This window comes from Apodemus sylvaticus, chromosome 19 (assembly GCF_947179515.1).
Source record: "Apodemus sylvaticus chromosome 19, mApoSyl1.1, whole genome shotgun sequence".
Taxonomy (NCBI): Eukaryota; Metazoa; Chordata; class Mammalia; order Rodentia; family Muridae; genus Apodemus; species Apodemus sylvaticus.
Genome location: NC_067490.1, coordinates 60673879 through 60693132, shown reverse-complemented (window position 1 = coordinate 60693132; position 19254 = coordinate 60673879). Strand labels below are relative to the sequence as shown.

The 19254-nt window shown below is 37.1% G+C and overlaps 1 protein-coding gene and 1 pseudogene across 1 annotated transcript; both read right to left on the bottom strand.

Annotated features, from left to right (window-relative positions):
• Positions 1 to 4437: 4437 nt before the first annotated feature.
• LOC127669585 (src kinase-associated phosphoprotein 2-like) lies at positions 4438 to 5511 on the bottom strand (annotated as a pseudogene).
• A 3953-nt stretch (positions 5512 to 9464) lies between these two features.
• LOC127669844 (olfactory receptor 2B11-like) lies at positions 9465 to 10424 on the bottom strand. Its single transcript, XM_052164061.1, has one exon. It carries the CDS (start codon positions 10422 to 10424, stop codon positions 9465 to 9467), a length of 960 nt encoding a protein of 319 aa, XP_052020021.1.
• Positions 10425 to 19254: the final 8830 nt, after the last annotated feature.

Here is a 19254-nt window from a genome sequence, read left to right as displayed (position 1 = left end):
ATTGACACATCAGGAAACAATTAAGTAGCTGGTTTTTACACAAGATTGAGAGTGGAGAATCTCTGAATAAGTACTGCATCCAGATATATGTGTACACAAAATCAAGGTTTAAATTGTCACACCGTTCACAATAACATCATGTTTACAGCTAAAACTATGAGTAGAGAAATAGTAAACTTTAGTAAAAAAGAGACTGCAAGATGCATATGTAGATCACATACATCCCAAACTTAATTGTATTTTGCTTATTTTGCCTTAAACTTGTTCTCTTCTTGGTAAGAAATATAGTGTTATGGTATGGATTTTCTTAGTACAGAAAGTAAAAAAATTAAAGATTTACATAGAAAAAAGTTTCTGATTTCACCATAAAAGTTGGAATAAAATTACATCAATTGGTAGGAACAGACCTGGAAGAAAAGGTACTAAATATAATAGTTTATCCTGAGATAATGCGACTATGGGTAATCCATGAAGATTGGCCAAGAATTAAAGCATTCAGGTCAAGAAAGTGATGATATAGCTTATATTTTCACTCATATTTAGTTCTTTCGTATGCACCATTATGAGCCCTGTGACATTTGGAATATTTTAATATGCATAACAAATTTTTAATAAATAGTCCAAATGTACATTATTTGAGAAATAAATTAAACACTTTGAATAATAGGTACAAGGAGAAGACCAACTTCTACTTTGTCTACCTATTTCATGGTCCTTCCCTTAAAGGAATTCACTGATATCTTAGTGACTCCTTTTTCACTGCACATGTGTTGTGTGTTCTGTGCTCCTTTCCTCTAGCACTCAATCCCCTGGATTTTTAATATATCTGTATCACACAATGTTAATTCCAGAACAAGCATAATCTGCCTTCTTGTTGAGCATTGATGGAGGAGACCTTCAGAGAAATAGTGGACAGTGAATTTACAGCTGGTTTGGTTTGTTGCCCAAGCAAAAACTGTGGTAGCAAATGTTCACAGATTCTGCAGTAGTGGTTATGCCCATGCATTACTTTCTACAAGCTTCTATAGTTATTCTCATTTCCCCAGAATACATTGGATTGCACACACTTCCCTTTGTTACTTCAGTCTGAGTCTTACTGTCCTCTCTCTCTCCTTTACTCCCTCCTTCTATCTCTCCCCTTTACCCTTCTTTCCTTCCCTCTGTGTATGTTGCATGTGTGTACATATATGTGTGCCAGTATGAACTTGAGTCTCTTTTTATCTGTCTTTTTACCTTGACACATGATCTGTCTTATGATCCTAGGGTTCATTGCCACACAGGACCCTGACATATACATTTGCACACACAAAGATTTAAGGACAACAATCCCCCCCAACACACACACACCCTGATCCTCCTATTGTCAACTGACTCCTGGCACTGAAATATCAAGCCTAGGAAACCACATCCAATTTTTATATGGACAATGCAGATTCAATGTAGGTCCTTTGCTTTCACAGCAAGTACTCTTCCCCAACAAGCAATGTTCCCAGGACCAAATTAAAGTTTATTATGAAAAGAAGTATACCACTAAGTAAAGATGATCTCTTAAAATATACTAAAATTGGAGAAACAAGACAAACATTAATTTATTGCAAAGGCTAAATAGAAATCCATATATCCACACAGTATAGTTAGTACATTTGGACTGTGGGTTTTAATCTAGCCTACAATTAATTGTTACATGTTATTTTACTACTTTATTTTCACTCTATATGTGTGGACATATGTATGTTCTTATGAATCAAATTATGAGGCATAGTCTACTTCTTGCTATAAAGAATAATAAAGAATTTTAATATACTGCTACAGTTTTAAAATAAAATAAGTTATGAAATCAGAACTTTTGAATACAATTCAATAATAAAATAATATTATATTGCTTAAACATGCCCAAATACTCAGAGAAATCCTCAGACATATTTCTTAGAAAATTTATCAGCTTAATATTTATAACTTTACTTTCTTATGCACAATGTCTAGTGTGGGTTACATTTTTACACAAAATACAATATTTAGTTAGTTATAAATATGTTTTAAATATGTACCTTGTTGTTGTAGATTTGGTTTATTGCTTATATTATGTTAGTTGGGTTCCCAAAATTATACAAGACTCCCACACATAAGAAGCAGAGGGTCCCTGCTCCCAATGCGTTATTATTAGTAAATAAAGTTGCTGGCAGACAATGGTTGAGCAAGGAGACAGAGGCAGAACTTTGGTATTTGTGGGCAAGGGGACCAAGAGAAGAAGCAGCAATAAGATGCAGGTTTGAGAACTGAAGAAGACATAGTACCAATCATGTAAAAATTTGGGGAAGAATAACCCCAGATGACTCCCACCCCTGCATTGAGTCTAGGGTAGCAAAGATGGAATACATATTTTAGTAAGTGGTAATGAAGGAGTATGGGAGGTATTAACAACGTGGAAGTTTGGGAGTGGCCCAGACATTGAGCTGTTTAAGGAATATTTAAATATAAGGCCGTGTGTGTGTGTGTGTGTGTGTGTGTGTGTGTGTGTGTATGGTTTTCATTTGTGAATCCAGCACATTGGGGCAGGTAGCAAGGAATTTTGCCTTGGATGATGCTGGGGAGATTAGAACAGATTGATCATCTACAGCAAGAGCTAGTAAACAAAATGTCTTCAGATTATAGCCAAGTGTAAACAATAAGAATCATAATTAAAATTTCTTGCTTTCTATTTTGTTAAATTACTTAGATCATTTGGTTATTATTTCAAAGGTCTTTAGGATGACATTGAAGTCATCATTTTAACTCATTGTTCTTAAGACTGAATTACATTGATGTACCACATGCCTTCCTTCTTCACTCTTTTAACAAAGGCTGTGTCTTCTGGGTTATCACAGAGGTTGTAGTAAAGTAATTGTACATGATCTTTCTGGCATTCAATTTAATATTCTGCCAAGACAATTAAAGTAACTGATATTATTTCATTCCATATAGATTTTATGGTATCACAATTTTAATAATATTTTTCTGAAATATATTAAAATTTGATCCAGCATTGCTATGGAGCAATTTAATTAAGTCATAGGAGTGTTTACATGACCATAAACTTTCCTATGTCCAGATTTGTAAGATGATTCCCACTACAAAATCTATTTCATGGTTAATTTTAGACATATCCTGCTGACTTAGAATAAGGTATTGGTGATGATGTTGCTGTTTTCTTATGCAGAAACTATAACATAGCTATTTCTCTGGAGTTTGTAATAAAATCAGGAGAAATTTGAATACTTTATCATCTTGCTCAAAATTTGCCTTAGATAAAAGCTTTGCCTGATTTATAGGAAAGTACAGATTTATTTACTCTAAAATCTTGTAAGATACAACAGTCTTAGCCAGTTTAGAAGCAGGCAGTTCAACTTGGGTGGGAGGTAGTTGTAGTTGTCAATGTGTGCCGGTGTGTGTGTGGAGGTTGTGTGTCTGCATCACATATAAGTTCCTGTAGAGCCCAAAGGAGGGTATCAGATCTTTAAGAATTATATTTATAGGCAGTTGTGTGTCTACCAGATGTGGCCATTTCAGTGTCTTGTTTCCCTTCCAGAGTCTGGGATTTATCATAAAATGTTTGATGAGACTCTGTGAAGTTTTGATGGTTGATTAGCTGCTTGGGTCATTAGTTGGATTTTGTTTCAGTATCTTGAGTCTATCCATGAAGCCATTAAATATGAAAGTTGATAGCCTCTCTAAATGCTATGTGAAACCTCTTATTTTCATAGCATCCCTAATGTAAATGCTTCTCAAAGTATGTTTTCTATACTAATACTATCATGATTATTATCATAATCACCACCCTAACCTTGCTACAGTTTATAATTCTTGAACTTCAGTTATATGGAATCAGAATCTCTGTGACTGATTTGCCAATGTATGTTTTTATAAGAAATTTGAGAACCACGGATGGGTTGCTTAATTTATCATACCATTTACATTTTCTTTCTTCCTTTCTTTCTTTCTTTCTTTCTTTCTTTCTTTCTTTCTTTCTTTCTTTCTTTCTTTCTTTCTTTCTTTCTTTTTAAGAAGTCCTTATTATTGACTCAAAATGTACAAAGTCTATGAAATTATATGCAGCACTCTAAAAATAACTTATACTTAGGGACTAAGAGAAACAGCAACCCTCACTGGCAGCTTCAATGACTAAGATTCACGTACAATCACAATGAATTTTCCCATACAAACCAAATGGGTAAATTAAAACTAATTATTATTTGAAAAACAACAGGTCTTATCTCTACTGCTGTATCTAATGTAACCCATCACTACTTGATTAATCTGACATCAGAGTGCTTTAGTGAGTGACTACATAGACTGACAGCTGAGGCAGGAATTCACCCAAAGGAGGGTGGCTCTGGGCAGGCATTCAGGCGTACCGAGTTCCAAGGCACTTGCAGACGGACATAAGACTTCTCCAGCATCTCAAATATCATATATTTCCATTAGGTAGGCTTTAGGCACCAAGCCAATGGCTCCCCTCATCTCTCCTACCCACCAGCCATATCTATTGTATTCCATGCTAAGAATGTAAATCACATCGCCACACTTAAAGGACAACTCATCAGAAAGAGCTCCAGTACAGTCCCACAAACCCTGGTAAAATTAGCATAATCAGTACTTTTATCTCCTGAGGGGTGATGCATGCTGTCCCACCTCCCCTTTCCTTGCTCGGCTGTCTTCAGTGAAGCAGTGTCCTCTTCCTCCTCTGGAAGTTCCTCATAAATTTCAACATCTATTGGTTGGTTCTTTTGTGGGCTGCTGACCGGATCAGGATGATCAACGTCATCATATAATTCTCTTCTTTCGTCATCATCCTCAGGAATAACATCGGATCCCATGTCTTGTAAGATAAATTTCAGCTGCTGGACCCATTCCTCAGCATCTTTGGGAGAGGCTGTTGGGATACGTTTGGGATACGTTTATCAGGAGCACAGATTTCAAAACAGCAATCTTTCCATCCTTCCTAAGGGTGTTGTTCATTTTGTTGTCATAGCCATCTATTGCAAATTCACCTTTCTGCTGTTTGTCTTTATCACTCCTGTAATAGTAGAATACTGTTTTGCTGAGAGCACACCACTGCTTCTGCCATTCAAACCCCAGAAAGCTGTGATCTTTTCTGCATTTTTCCAGGTAGCCAGCCTTTATGACAAAAGGAAGGTCCTGGGCTGCAATCGGAGGAACTTGATTTCCATCTGAGGGGCCATCATCATCTTTATCATAGTGCTCTGAGGCTAAGGAAATAATGTCTGAAGGCTCAGCAAAAGGATCATCATATTTATCCCCCTCCTCAGCATCACCTTTGTCTTGAAATTCCTGAAGATAGACAGACTTTACATCTTTTATCTTCTTAATGAGAGATTCTCTCTTTTCCTTGGCTTTCTTGGATAAATTTTCCCCTTTCAGTGTGTCTGCCACAAATGTTTCAACATCTGCCAACAGGTTCCTAATTTCTTCAGGGAGAGGGCCAGGAAAGGAGGTACTGCTGGGGTTGGGCATAGTAGTGGCTTGGACCTAGACTCGCAATAGTGAGTCTTGAGTAAGCACCGAGGGGCTCCGCCTCCAGACATGGCCTGGCTGAGATTGCCAACAAGAAAGTCACTGGCTCTCCAGCCTGAGGTCTCTGGACAGACCACAGGGCCCGGGCCCGCCCAGTCCCGGATAATAGGGCAGGGCTCACATTTACATTTTCTTAAAGACTTCTAGAACAAATGATAAATGCCAGCCAACTTTATTCCCATACTCCTGTGCTTTACAAAGGTTGAATGTACAACAGAAACCCATGTTTCTTGTTACACTTTTATTTCTGAAAAGAAAGTCAGCTCCCTGGAATTGGTATAAGACATACCCAGACACCAAATTCTCAGCACATATTTATTACAATGGAGAGGCAAGTGTGTGTGTGGAAGGGCTGTAAAAGTAGCAGCAGAAGCAAGCAAGAGAAGCAAGAATACAAGAGAAGCAAGAGTGTATGTTTCTGTAGGAGTGGTTTTGTTTTGTTTTCTTGTTTTGTTGTTGTTTTGTTTTTTCTTTTATTTTTTTAATTTTTTATTGGATATTTGCTTTATTTACATTTCAAATGTTATCCCCCTTCCTCATATTCCCTCTGAAAACCCCCATCCCATCCCCCTTCCCTGCTCACCAACCCACTCATTCCCACTTTCCTGTCCTGGCATTCCCAAAAGCTCAGAGTACCCAAGATAGAATTTACAGACCATACAAAGTTCAAAAAGGAAGACCAAAGTGTGGATACTTTGGTCCTTATTAGAAAGGACAACCTGGGGATCCATCCCATATACAAAACACTGTTGCGGATGCCAACAAGTGCTAGCTTATAGGAGTCTGATACATCTGTCTCCTGAGAGGCTCTGCCAGTGCCTGACAAATATAGAAGTTGATGCTCACAACATGAGCACAATGGAGGAGTTAGAGGAAGGACCCAAGGAGCTAAAGAGTTTTATAGTCCCATAAGAGGAACAACAATATGAACAAACCAGTACCCCCAGAGCTCCCAGGAACTAAACCACAAACCAAAGAGTACACATGGAGGGACCCATGGTTCCAGCTACATATGTAGCAGATGATTGCCTTGTCAGACATCCGTGAGAGGAGAGGCCATTGGTCCTGTGAAGGCTTGATGCCCCAGTGTAGGAGTGGGCTTTGAAGGGCAAAGCAGGACAGATTTTTCCTATGGTAAATTGGTAAAACCTGATTGGACATATTAGTCAAATAATAAATTTTGATTGTTAGACCTTAGTGTTTTGTCTCAGAAATGATTCACTGGCCAAATAAGGAAATATGCATTGTGAACTAGTTTGGGAAATGCAATAAATTTAGTAGGGGGAGGGAAAGAGGTAAAAGGGCAAAACCTGTCTTCTATGTTTGCCATGTTTAGGTCTGTGAGAGTTCTTTCAACTTTGTCATCTAATGTCATGAGTAAGACAGATTATGGTGGTTCATGACAGGAGTTATCTTGATTATTCAGCAATGCAGAGTACTTGGTAATCTGGCTTATGTATAAATTATTTTCAGACTATTCTTCTAAAGCACATATTTCTACATAGTTTTCCCTAGCAATCACATTTTATTTAGGTTCTACTAAAAGTAGGAATTTAGATAAAAATGTAGGTGAATTTAACTAACTTTGGCAGTGATATCAATGTCAAATATAAGAGGAAAATTAAAAGAATGAGGTAGTATTTCAGAAATACAATATAGATTTTTGATAAGTTTTCTGGAGTGAGTATATATTTTCTTGGGACTGTCCTGGAAAATGACATGTATAACTGAAGGAGAACTGGCTACAACATTAATCTACTTGTTACCATCCTCAGTTGGAAATTTCCTGAGGTCAATATGTCTTTGTGTTTTTGAGAAACTTGCTGATATGTAAAATTGTTTCTCGGAATTTAAGACATGGGGACAGAAAGAGAAATATATACTAGGTCCTTAATGATGACTGCTCTCAGTTCATCAGCAATGTATGAGAAAGGGGAACCTGATCTGTTATTGGGAGAGGTAAAAGGACTGAAGCTCTGAGGTCCATCAGAAAGAATGGAAACAGGCAAACTCAGGAGATAGGAGGTTGAGGGAACCCTTCAGAATGCACCAGAGACCTGGTAGGTGAGAGACTCTCAGGACTCAAAGGGAGGGACCTTAGATGAAATGCCCAACAGTAGGGAGAGGGAACTTATAGAGGCCACCTCCAGCAGGAAGACAGGGCATCAAATGAGGGAGAGGGTATACAATCCACAGTCACAACTCTGACCCATAATTGTTCCTGTCTAAAAGAATTAAAGAGATGGAAATGGAGAGGAGCCTGAGGAAAATAAGGTCCAGTAACAGACCCAAACTGAGGTCCAGCTCAAGGGGAGGTCCTAAGGCCTGACATTATTACTGAGGCTATGGAGTGATCACAAAATGGAACCTAGCATGACCACACTCCAGAAGACCCAACAAGCAGCTGAAAAAGTCAGATGCAGATATTTGTATCTAACCAATGGACAGAAGCAGCTGACACCTGTGGTTGAATTAGGGAAGACTGAAAGAAGCTGAGAAGGGTGACCATGTGGGAGGACCAGCAGTCTCAATTAATCTGGACCCCTGAGATCTCTCAAACACTGGAACACCAAACAGGCAGCATACACCAGCTGATATGAGGCCCCCAAACACACATACAGTTGAGGACTGCTTGGGTCTGTGTTCATTCAGAGACGATGCACCTAACCCTCAAGAAACTGGAAGGTCCCAGGGAGTTTAGAGGGATGGGGACATCCATGTGGAGGCAAGGAGTTGGGAGAAGGTTTGGGATATGAAACAATTGGAGGGTGGACAGGTCATGGGGAATAAAATATGGAGTGTAAAAAAATAAAGTACAATCATTCTTTAAAAAGAAGACATTCTATCTAGCTGCAAGTATATGCATATGTTTCCAGCCTGTCATTATATATTACTTTTTTTTAACTATTTAACTGATCAAAATATTTAAAATAAATGTTTCAGAAAATGTTTTCATCTTTTATTATACTCTTCTTGGTATTTAATGGTAAGTTCCTCAATCTCTCATATTTTGTGTGTCAACTTGACACAAGCTGGAGTTATCACAGAGAAAGGAGATTCCGTTGGGGAAGTGCCTCCATGAAATCCAGCTACAAGGCATTTTCTCAATTAGTGATCAAGGGAGGAGGGCCCCTTGTGGGTGGTACCACCTCTGGGCTGGTATTCGTGGGTTCTATAAGAGAGCAGGCTGAGCAAGCCAGGGGAAGCAAGCCAGTAAGTAACATCCCCTCATGGCCTCTGTATCAGCTCTTGCTTCCTGACCTGCTTGAGTTCCAGTCCTGATTTCCCTTGGTGATGGACAGCTGTATGGAAGTGTAAGCGGAATAAACCCTTTCCTCCCCAACTTGCTTCTTGGTCATGATGTTTGTGCAGGAATAGAAACCCTGACTAAGACATTCTCATATAGGATACATGCATAGTTGTGTTTGAGAAAATTAACAGGGCATTTAAAAAAACATCCACATAAGTCTATAATCTAAAAGAAAAGTTTATTAAAAGTAGTTCCTATTTAACAGTGTATAGCCAGCCTTCTCACAAGAATTGGAAAAATGTTAGGATTCATTTCACAAGTCACAAATTTAAAAAAATTATGAATGTTTACTATATAATTTTCATGCCAATTATCTTGAAACATAATTGTATTATAAACTAAATGACTGTTTCAGCACTTAATAAAGTAACTATTTGTAAATGAAACAACAGCATGGATTTCTACATTTTTTTCTAAGCAGAGCATTCATGTTGTTTAATACTATCCAAGATTGCTCATTGCCTAGCATGATTAAAGGAAACATAAGTAACAAGACATGTTCTAAAAAAATATGTAAGATAAAAAGGAAAGATGAATGTACAGGGAATGAGTTATAAGAAAAGCCTTTAATTTGTTAACTATTTTATATAGCATGTACAAGCATTCCCTTTGACATAAAAATGTTCCTAAATAGGTTACCTAATGCCCCCTTTACATCCTTATTCCTCAGGGTATAGATAAATGGGTTCAGTGTAGGAGTTACTACTCCATAAAAGAGAGCCATGAACTTGGGTTGGTCTTTTGTAATAGAGGAGGGAGGCTGAAGATACATGCTAATGGCTGGACCATAGAACAAGAGAACTACAACGAGATGAGAGGAACATGTCCCAAAGGCCTTTTTCCTTCCCTCTGAAGATTTGATTTTAAAGACAGCATGTCCAATACAAGCATAGGAGGCAAGAATTAAACACAGAGGGACAGCTAAAAGAAAAATGCAAACCACAGAGAGAACAAGCTCATTAGTCTCTTTTTCACCACAAGCAGTTTTTATCAGAACTGGAATCTCACACACCAAATGATCCATTTTATTGTGGCCACATAGAGGCAATTGCAGTGTCACAGTGGCCTCTGAGACAGCATAGGAAATTCCAGTCAGCCATACAGTGGACACTAACAGGAGGCAGTTACGTTGATTCATTATGAGGGTGTAGTGCAGTGGTCTGCAAATGGCCATATATCGGTCAAAGGACATAACAGCCAGGAGGACACACTCTGTACCCCCCATTGTGTGAAAGAAATAAAGCTGAACTACACACTTCATGTAGCTGATGGTCTTTGTGGAGCCCCCAAGGTTGGTTAGCATCTGAGGCACAATGCTTGTGGTGTAGCACATGTCCAGAAAGGAGAGGTTGCTGAGGAAGAAATACATAGGACTGTGAAGACGGGGGTCTAATGTGGACACCAGAATGATGGCAATGTTTCCAATCATGGCTGTGGGGTATGTTACCAGAAGAATAATAAAGAGAGGAAGTTCCAGCCAGGGACAGTCTGCAAAACCAAGTAGAACAAACTCTTCTGGGTGACTTTTATTGATCAACGACATTTTCTGCAATCTGACTCTCCTATAGTAAAGAAGTATCAAGAAAGTTAGTTTTATAGGAATAGCAAAGCCTTGTGATTCATTGGTTATGACTATGGAAACCAGGGTTGGCATTCCATATTTGAAATGTCATGGGTGATGGTTAGGAGACACCTCTGTCCATATAGAGCATTGTACCAAAGCAAGAGGACCTGCGTTTTACCTTCAGCACTTGGGTAAAAATGATGGCAAGTGATACACATTTCTATAATCCCATCTATACTTAAAAAAAAAACAACTGGTTATTTTTCTGGAGCTTGCTGACCAGCTAATGTATCTGAATTGATGAACTCCAAGTTTAGTGAGAGGCATAGTCTCCAAACAAAGTAGAGATCAAATATAGAAAAATTTGACATTGACTCTGGATTTTATATGCACAACACATCCACAGAATAGAAACATGGATACACACACATTCATACACAAATATAATCTTACATGCACACAAAATATTGTAGCAACTGGTGATTTAACTTCAATTTCTGATACAAAATTTGAAAGGGAATTTCAATTTATCTGACTATACTTATGGCATAAGGGTGAGGAACTAATTTAAGAGCAGTGATAAAGGCATTACTGAAACATCATAGAAATATTTCCAGGAATCAGTCAGAGAAGTTGCAAGAAAGAACTCTGAGATCTTAGTATGGAAGTTTGGCTAGTCCATTCATTTATTTATTCTTGGCTGAATTTTCAAATCTTCTGCATTTGTAATGAATACATTTGACATATATACAAACCTTCTTTATGTACTTGAGCTTGAGTACGTAGCTAAAACACTGTTGACATTTTTCTTCATATTTGTATAGTTAGCAACAACCCTCTATTCATAAACCAAATGAGTTAAGCCTCAATTACAGTGTTGTTCTTTTCTGTCATGTATGTGCTTTATTGAATAACTATTTAGTAGAAGTTTTGACATTCAACAATTTGTAATAAATTATTAATAACTCATTCATCATCATCATCAATATGATAAATAGATGTATTCATCAACTGAGTTCAAGGCTATCTTTCATTACAAAATTTTGGTCAACAAAGAAATATTGTTTTTCTTGTTAGTCACATTGATATTATAAGTATATTTTACCTCCAAGTATCTTTTGTCTACAGATATGTGAATTCAGACAGTGTGACATTCAAATACTACAAATTTTATATTTCCTGGTTGTATGCCAGTATTTCATAGTTATAGTAAATGCTGATATAATAAGATTAAGGAACAGAATAAAAATGTTTTGAAAGCTATAAAGGTTTACTTATATATTTTATTCATGAGTGTTTCATACAAACTCATATCTGACATAAAATGAATATTTAAATGTGATGTTAAGATAACACTCCATTGCCCAAATCTGAGTTACTTCTCTATTCAATCAGCAGCTTTATAGCAGACTATTTTCTAGCAAGTAGAAGCAGATCTCAGTCTTTTGGTCATTGAAACCTCAGGGCCATCTTGTGAGTTTCCAAAAGAGCCACTCAGACCAAGATATGAATCATGTTCTATGACTATACATTATGTAAGATGCATAAATTTAAAAAACCAGGAAAGAAAAAATCCTGTATGTTAGAAAATTAATAATTCCCACAACTTATTTTAAATACAATTTTTAAACCTTATCTTACTACTATGGGTGTTTTGCTTCCATATATGCATGTGTACCACATGTGTGTCTGGTGCCCACAGAGGCCAGAAAATGGCAAAGGATACCTAGAACTGAAATTAATGATGATTGTGAGCCTCCATGTGAATGCTGGGGATAGAACCCAGTTCCTCTAGAATGGCAGGCAATATTATTAATTGCTAGGCCATCTATCCAATCCCTCAAACAACTTCCTATTGAGTTATTTTTTTTTGTGTGTGTAATAAGTACTCTAACAAGATTTTCCCACTCTTAAAATCCTTTAACACTTGTTCCCAAAGAAGAAAATCTTATTTACGTATTTAAAGATATATAAACTCCTCTTCTTTCCCTCCTCCCAATTCCTCACACACACACTTTCACTTTCCCCTATGTCCACTCCTCCAATTTCCTTTCAAAAAAGAGCAAGCCTTCCAGTGATATCAATGACCACTGAGAACGAGATGCATTAAGACTAGGCACAAACCTTAACGTCTCCACCCAGTAGGAGAAACAGGGGTCCTACAGGCAGGCAAAGAGTCAGAGATACCCTACTCCTACTATTAGGAGTCCAACAAAAAGTGGATGGAGGTGGAAAAAAATCATCCCAAGAAAGGAAACCCAGACCCAAAAAGACAAACATGATATGTACTCACTTATAAGTGGATATTAACCGTTAAGTAAAGAATAATCACACTTAGCAATCCACAGATCCAAAGTTAAATAAAGAGGAGTGGTCTAAGGTGGGTACATGGATCTCCCTGGGAAGGGGAAATAGAATATATTTTGTGGGTGGACTGGAATGGTAGAAAGGAGAGAGGATTTTAATTTTCTTATTCAGTGATGTGCCACAATTTCAAAACACAGGGAATCAGTGTGTAAAATCACTGATCAAATGCAGGCTGTTTGTCTTGGCAGGCTGTCCATATGTCTGCTTGTATTTTCATATCAGCATATTATATTCACATTCAGTTTTATAAGACACACCATTTTGTTTATATTTACAGTTCTTTGGCTTTGTAGGTTGTAAAAAGCTGAATACCCTTCATTAAATAATATTTGTATCATAGACTAAAGCTTTAAATGAAACACATAAACAAGATTAATCTTGAATATGTTTTTTAAACGTGTTTTAAACATGTTTTTATAAGATCAAATGACTAAACATGAATACTTCACTCAGGTAATCAACATTTGAGAAATATAGTGATTACAGAAACTTAAGTGCTTCTAAGTTTGGTTTCAGTGATAGACTGAGAAAGAAATTAGTTGTTCTTAAAGCCATTAAAATAGATTTAGCCAAAACTTATGTCTTTTTTAAATGGAAGTTGTCTTTCCTATGCACTAATTAGATATTGTAGCCTACATTTTCCACCTTTCCTAGGAATGCATGCCTGTCAAACAGGTGTTTCTTCACTTACCTTATTTTGATAAACCCCCTTTGATTTAAAAATCGTTATAAAGGAAGATATTTGAGTTTTTCCTTTTCAGAGGACAGAGAGATTCTGGTATGAAAGTAAGAGTTTAGGATTTGCTTCAGAATGCTCAGGTTTTTAGTTCATACAAAGAAGCAAAAGGAGGGAAAGCTCTAGTTAGGAAGACATTAATAGAAAATATCAAGATGGCTTTTATGTCATCATGTTTCTTTGCTATTCTCGAGAGTCCTGTGCATTGTTTTCATAGACAACTCATTTACCCTTGTTCTTCGTGACTAGAGAGAGAAAATTCCCTGGGAAAGAGTTCTCTGAGGACATGCTTCTCATGTATAGTTAGTTACCTGCTGTGCTGAGGATAGAAGACAATCTTTGCTGCAGTAGGAAGCATTTGAAATAAATTGATTCCATTTCCTGACACTTTGAACACCCACTAAAAAGTACATAATTAAATACAAGTTAGTTTGAATCAGTTATCCTGAGGAACTTAAATGAGAATTGTTTTGTATGTTACTTTTTGCAAGGATATCATGTAATATTTTAAGACTGTAATTATCTCTAGTATAAGAAAGAAGGATAATTAAAACCACGAGAATAATAAAAATAATATGCAATGAATTCATAACCACTGTAAATACTCTACTAATACCAAGAAAAATTCTAAGTATTTAGTATTTTATCACAATTAAAAGGCAATAATATAAAAACAATCTCCTTGCTACTTACTGAATAATAAATACTGTATATTCTTCCATTCTGTTGTCACCATTTCCTCACATAGGCTATGCAACAGTTTTAGGATTCTGACTCCATGAATTCATGCATAATCAATGCATCTAACAACAATGATTATACTCACTCTGTCCTGGCCACAACATTATGAGGCCCATGGAACTTGGAATATTTCAATATGCATGACAAGCTTTTAATAATCCAAATGTACATTAATTTGAGAAGTAAATTAAACACTTTGAATAATAAGTACAAGGAGAAGTCCACGATCAACTTTGTCCATGGATTTCATGGTCCTCTTTTGAAGGAATTAACTGATATCTTAGTGATCTGTTTTTTATTGCACATGTGTTGGGTATTCTATGCTCCTTTCTGCTAGTACCCATCCACTGGTATGTTTTTAACATATCTGTACCACTAAATATTAATTCCAGAACAAGCATGATCTGCTTTCTTGTTGAGCATAGATGGAGGAGACCTTCAGAGAAGAGTAGACAATGAAATTACAGCTGGTTTGGAGTTGTGCCCAAGCAGAACTGTAGAGGCATATGTTCACAGATTCTGTAGTAGTGGTGATGCCCATGCATTACTTTCTACAAGCTTCGATATGAATTCTTGTTTCTATAGAGTACATTTAGATTGCACACACTTTCCTTTGTTACTTTAGACTTTGTGTTATAAATGGCCTTTCAGTTAGTGCTTGCCTTATGATAATTAACACATAACAAAGACATATAAATTGCTTTTTAAAAAAATCTTTCCCCGCATCAATTAAAATACTTCCTTTGCTAAATTTCCTCTGCTGTCCCATTTGACATACCCCATCTATGGCCAATAGTTCGTGTGGAAATCCACTAAAAAAGAGACCAAAACAAATTAGAGAGATATTTCTTACTATCAAGGATTATGTGCTACTATTTCTCCCGCAGATTTATCATGCCATACTGCCAGGAGCCATCCTCATTTAGATCTCAATGCCAAGAGCTCTCAGTACCAGGAGCCATCCCTACCTAGATCTCGATGCCAGGAGATCTCGATACCAGGAGTCATTCTCACTTAGATCTCCATGTCAGGAGCCATTCTTAAGTAGATCTCAAAACCCCCTTCTTTTGAAGCTCATCTATGGATAGGTTACTATAGCAACCCCTTTCCACTTCACCTCCTCATGATCCCCTTTTTATCATGCCAAGGTTCCAGCAGCAATAACTAGCCTTTCCCAGAAATTCTGAGAAATTGTTTCTTAGAAATGATGCCAGCCCCCTGAGATTGTTCCCCCTTAACCCCTCCCTACACCTATACCTTTCCCTTTAAATTGGCTTGTGTAAAAAAATCAAATTTGACAGCTTGATCGGAATACTGACTTGCTGTCTGTCTTCTCATGTCTCTTGTCTCTCGCCTTTCTCTTAGGTAGTTCCGGGGACCCTATTGACTGTCTTGAGGGTCAGGACACTCTGGCGCCCAACAGTGAGGTATCTGTGGAGTGATTTAGAGGAAGGAGGCTGTAGGGAAAAAAGGGGGAAAGAGCTCTTTGTGTACAGCTCCCGGAGCAGATTAGGTCAAGGTCCAGTTGACCCACCTTTGCTTGGCCAGGGAAAATCTCCATGGCAACAACGTCTCAGAAGGTGAGACCCCATGGGACAAGAATTTATTTAGCCTGTTTTAAGGCTAAATCTCTCAAGACATGAGGGGCTGGGTTAAGAAAAGGAGATCTTAGGTACTTCTTTGAGAAGTACTTAGGGTCTTAAGTATTATGTTGGACAAATTGTCCCTGTTTCCCAGAGGAAGGAACCATAGATAAGAAAACATGGGCTAGAGTAAGTAACTGTTTTCAAGATTACTATGCAACTTTTGGTCTTTTGGGGGGGGGGGTTCCGGTTGCTGCCTTTAACTACTGGTCTCTGATTAATGACATTATTCAGAATTCCTCCTGTTTTCAGGATCTAGTTCTCTGAAAAAGCGTTCATCAGGACACTGTCTCTGTGCTCTCTTATCCCTCCTGCATCTGATAGATATGGAGGAGGGACATTTAAAACGGTCTCTGTCTATGTCTGCTCTTTTCCCTAATTTCTCAAAAAGACCAAAGTCTATCCTTCTCTACAAAATCTAGTCATAATTCAGGTGCTGACACTCTATCACCTGGGGAAGAAGCCAAATTGGAGAAGAAAGCTGCCAGCAGAAGAGGCACTGAAAAAAAATTTCTTCCCTCTGCCAAATGATAGCCGCAAGGAGCAAGTAGCTCTCTTAAAGGAGCTAGGAGAGTTATAGGGACAAATGATCACTCTAACTTCAGGATTTATTTCAAAAACAAATACCTAGAAAAAGCCAGAGCCAAAACAAGTCCCTTAACTTTAAAATTTTAGAAAAATTAAAGTCCGCAGTCACAACCTATGGGCAATGCTCCCTTCATTTTGGCACTTACAATCTTCCACTGACGATTGGCTCACACCTGAGGAATTTATCCAGCTTGCCTGAGCTGAGCTCTCTGGGGGAAAATTTGTTCTTTGGAAGTCAGAGGCAGCTGAAGTGGCTGGAGAAATCAAAAGTAAAAACCGCTCACAGGCAGAATGTAAGTCCTAGACTGCAAAGAAATTCCTGGGCTCTCCTCCCCTCCCACCTCTCTCCACATAGTCATGGCCAATCTCTACTTATATATACACACACACTCTCTCTGCCTTTCTCTGCCTCCACTACCCCATTAATTTTCACCCTCCATCCTGAGTAAACTTTATTCTATACCATGTCTGTGTGTGTTTGCCTAGGCACCCCCCCCCTTCCCCACACTGCCGTATATTACATTCTCCAAACCTCTTTCTCTTTTTGTGAATCCAACAGAGATTAAAAAAGCAGGACACTGGGGAGTAACTATCAGTGACTGCCACTGTGCCTCCCCTCCCTTCTCTGGCAGAATTCCCAGAAAAACAGAAGACAAGGGGTTAAATCTTAAACAAGGGAGAGAAAAAACAGGTTTCAGAAAAGCAGTTTTTCCACATGCAGGACGTGGTATCAAAAAAAAATGCTTAAAAGCTATTTCACAACTCTCCTGGGGAGGAGAGGAAAGCCAGAGACATCCTGCTTCCTTCTCAAATCCTATTGGTGATATTCTTAGTTCTGGTTAAGATATGTGGATCTCTTTGGAACATCAAGTTCCCTCTCTGTTGTCTGTCTTTGGTGCACCAAAACCTGTCCATATGTGTGTCAATTTATGTTTGTCTATTGTTTTAATTGGCTGAATGATTGTTATTTTTATGTTTTATGTTGAAAAGAAAAAAATGGTAAAAAAAAAAAAAAATGTTATCTTCTGGCAGTCCTGCCAGTTGCAGTTTACACAGAGGAGGCTGATTTAAGGTGCCTCACATTCTTAACTAGGAGTCAAACACAACTGGAGAAAAAGCTACTTCTTAAAGAGCCTCAAGCTCTAGGACAAGTGGAAATGGTTAATTCTCCTAGAAAAATTTCTACCATGGTGATGATTGGATTCAAAGAGCTTTATTCCCCTGAAATTACAGCTGGAGAAAAATTTTTTGTTTGGTTTAAAATTATGAGATTCGTGTAATTGCTTCATCTTTATTTCTAATTGGTCTTAAAGATATAAATGTTTTACATGTCTTGATTATAGAATATTGTACATGATTTAAAAGGTATAATGATGGTAACAAAATGTAAGTTTAAAACTGATAATCCAGGGTTAGAGCTATCTTAAGCAACATGTGGCATGACACAATCCAAGATAAACAGGTCTCTAAGATATTTCTAAATTGACATAATGTTTTATGTGGTTCTTATCCTAGATATCAGACTTATAAAAATAAGATTTAAAATAATGTCTCTTCAATAAGTTACACTGTCATACATTCAAACATACAAGCTGATGGACAAACTTTGCAATATGAAAGTGATGTGTTTGCTATTAATTTTAAGGAGAAAAGATTGTTTAAAACTAGGTTTTGCTTTCAAAAATTGTAGTTATGCTTTGATATTACAGGTTCCTTTTTTTATTTGACCTTCATACAATGGGGTCTGGCTATAGGCTACTCCTTGCAGGACCTGTGGGTGTAGGTCTGGTCTTAGAGATAATAGGCTCAGATCAAAAGATTTACATTTGAGTTAATAAAAAGCTCTGAGTTGCCTCAGCAGAGGCTTGAGAGACACAGCTTTCATCTTGCAGGCCTCACCTAGACAGTTTCTTACCAAAAGAACATTTTTAACATATTTATACAGATATGGTTCAAAATACAGTTCAAACTTAGATCTGTGAAAGATTAATGAGGCTATATAGAAATTATAAAGGCATTAAAATTTGGCCTGCCTACTACATACAAAATCATTATAGATTTAAATTGTTTTTTTTTTCTTTATGGATATTGATAATTATAAAAGCATTTACTTCTAACTTTAAAAGAGCATAAGATAACTTAAAAAAAAAAACAATAAAATAATTTCATTAGAAAGTTCTTCTTCAAGAAATGGCTTGCTCTTAACAATGGGCTTTTAAATTTTTTAAGTAAATAATTAAAAAAAATGTTAAGATAAATTATTTGGCAAAGACACCGCTTTAAGTTTGCCATAAGAGGATTTAAGCCTCTGCTGTTCTCAAGATAGATGGCAAAATAAATATTGAGAGATATAACTTGGAGAAAGCTACTGTAAGTATTTGTCAACAGTTTATGATATACTTCCATTCCTTAACAAAGAGAACATTAATGTAAAATCTCTCCAAATAAAGTTTTAACATCTCCAATAAAGATTTGGTGTAATAATAAAGTGTTGCAAGATAAAAATCATAGAAATATTTTTAAAAGGAATGTTTTAAGAGCATGATGAAATGTTTGTTCCTTATTTTAAACAGCAATTAAATTGAATATTATTAATTGTTAATCTATTACATGGCAAGCCTTTTTTGACAAGATTAATAATTGTTATCTAAATTGTTAAAAATTTGCCTCATGGTTCCTCAGAAAGCTGGGCATGTCACTTCCTGAGGACCCTGTTATACTACTACTGGGCATA

Coding starts and splice junctions, on each gene's coding strand:
- LOC127669844 (XM_052164061.1), bottom strand. CDS start 10,424: ATGTCGTTGATCAATAAAAGTCACCCAGAAGAGTTTGTTCTACTTGGT.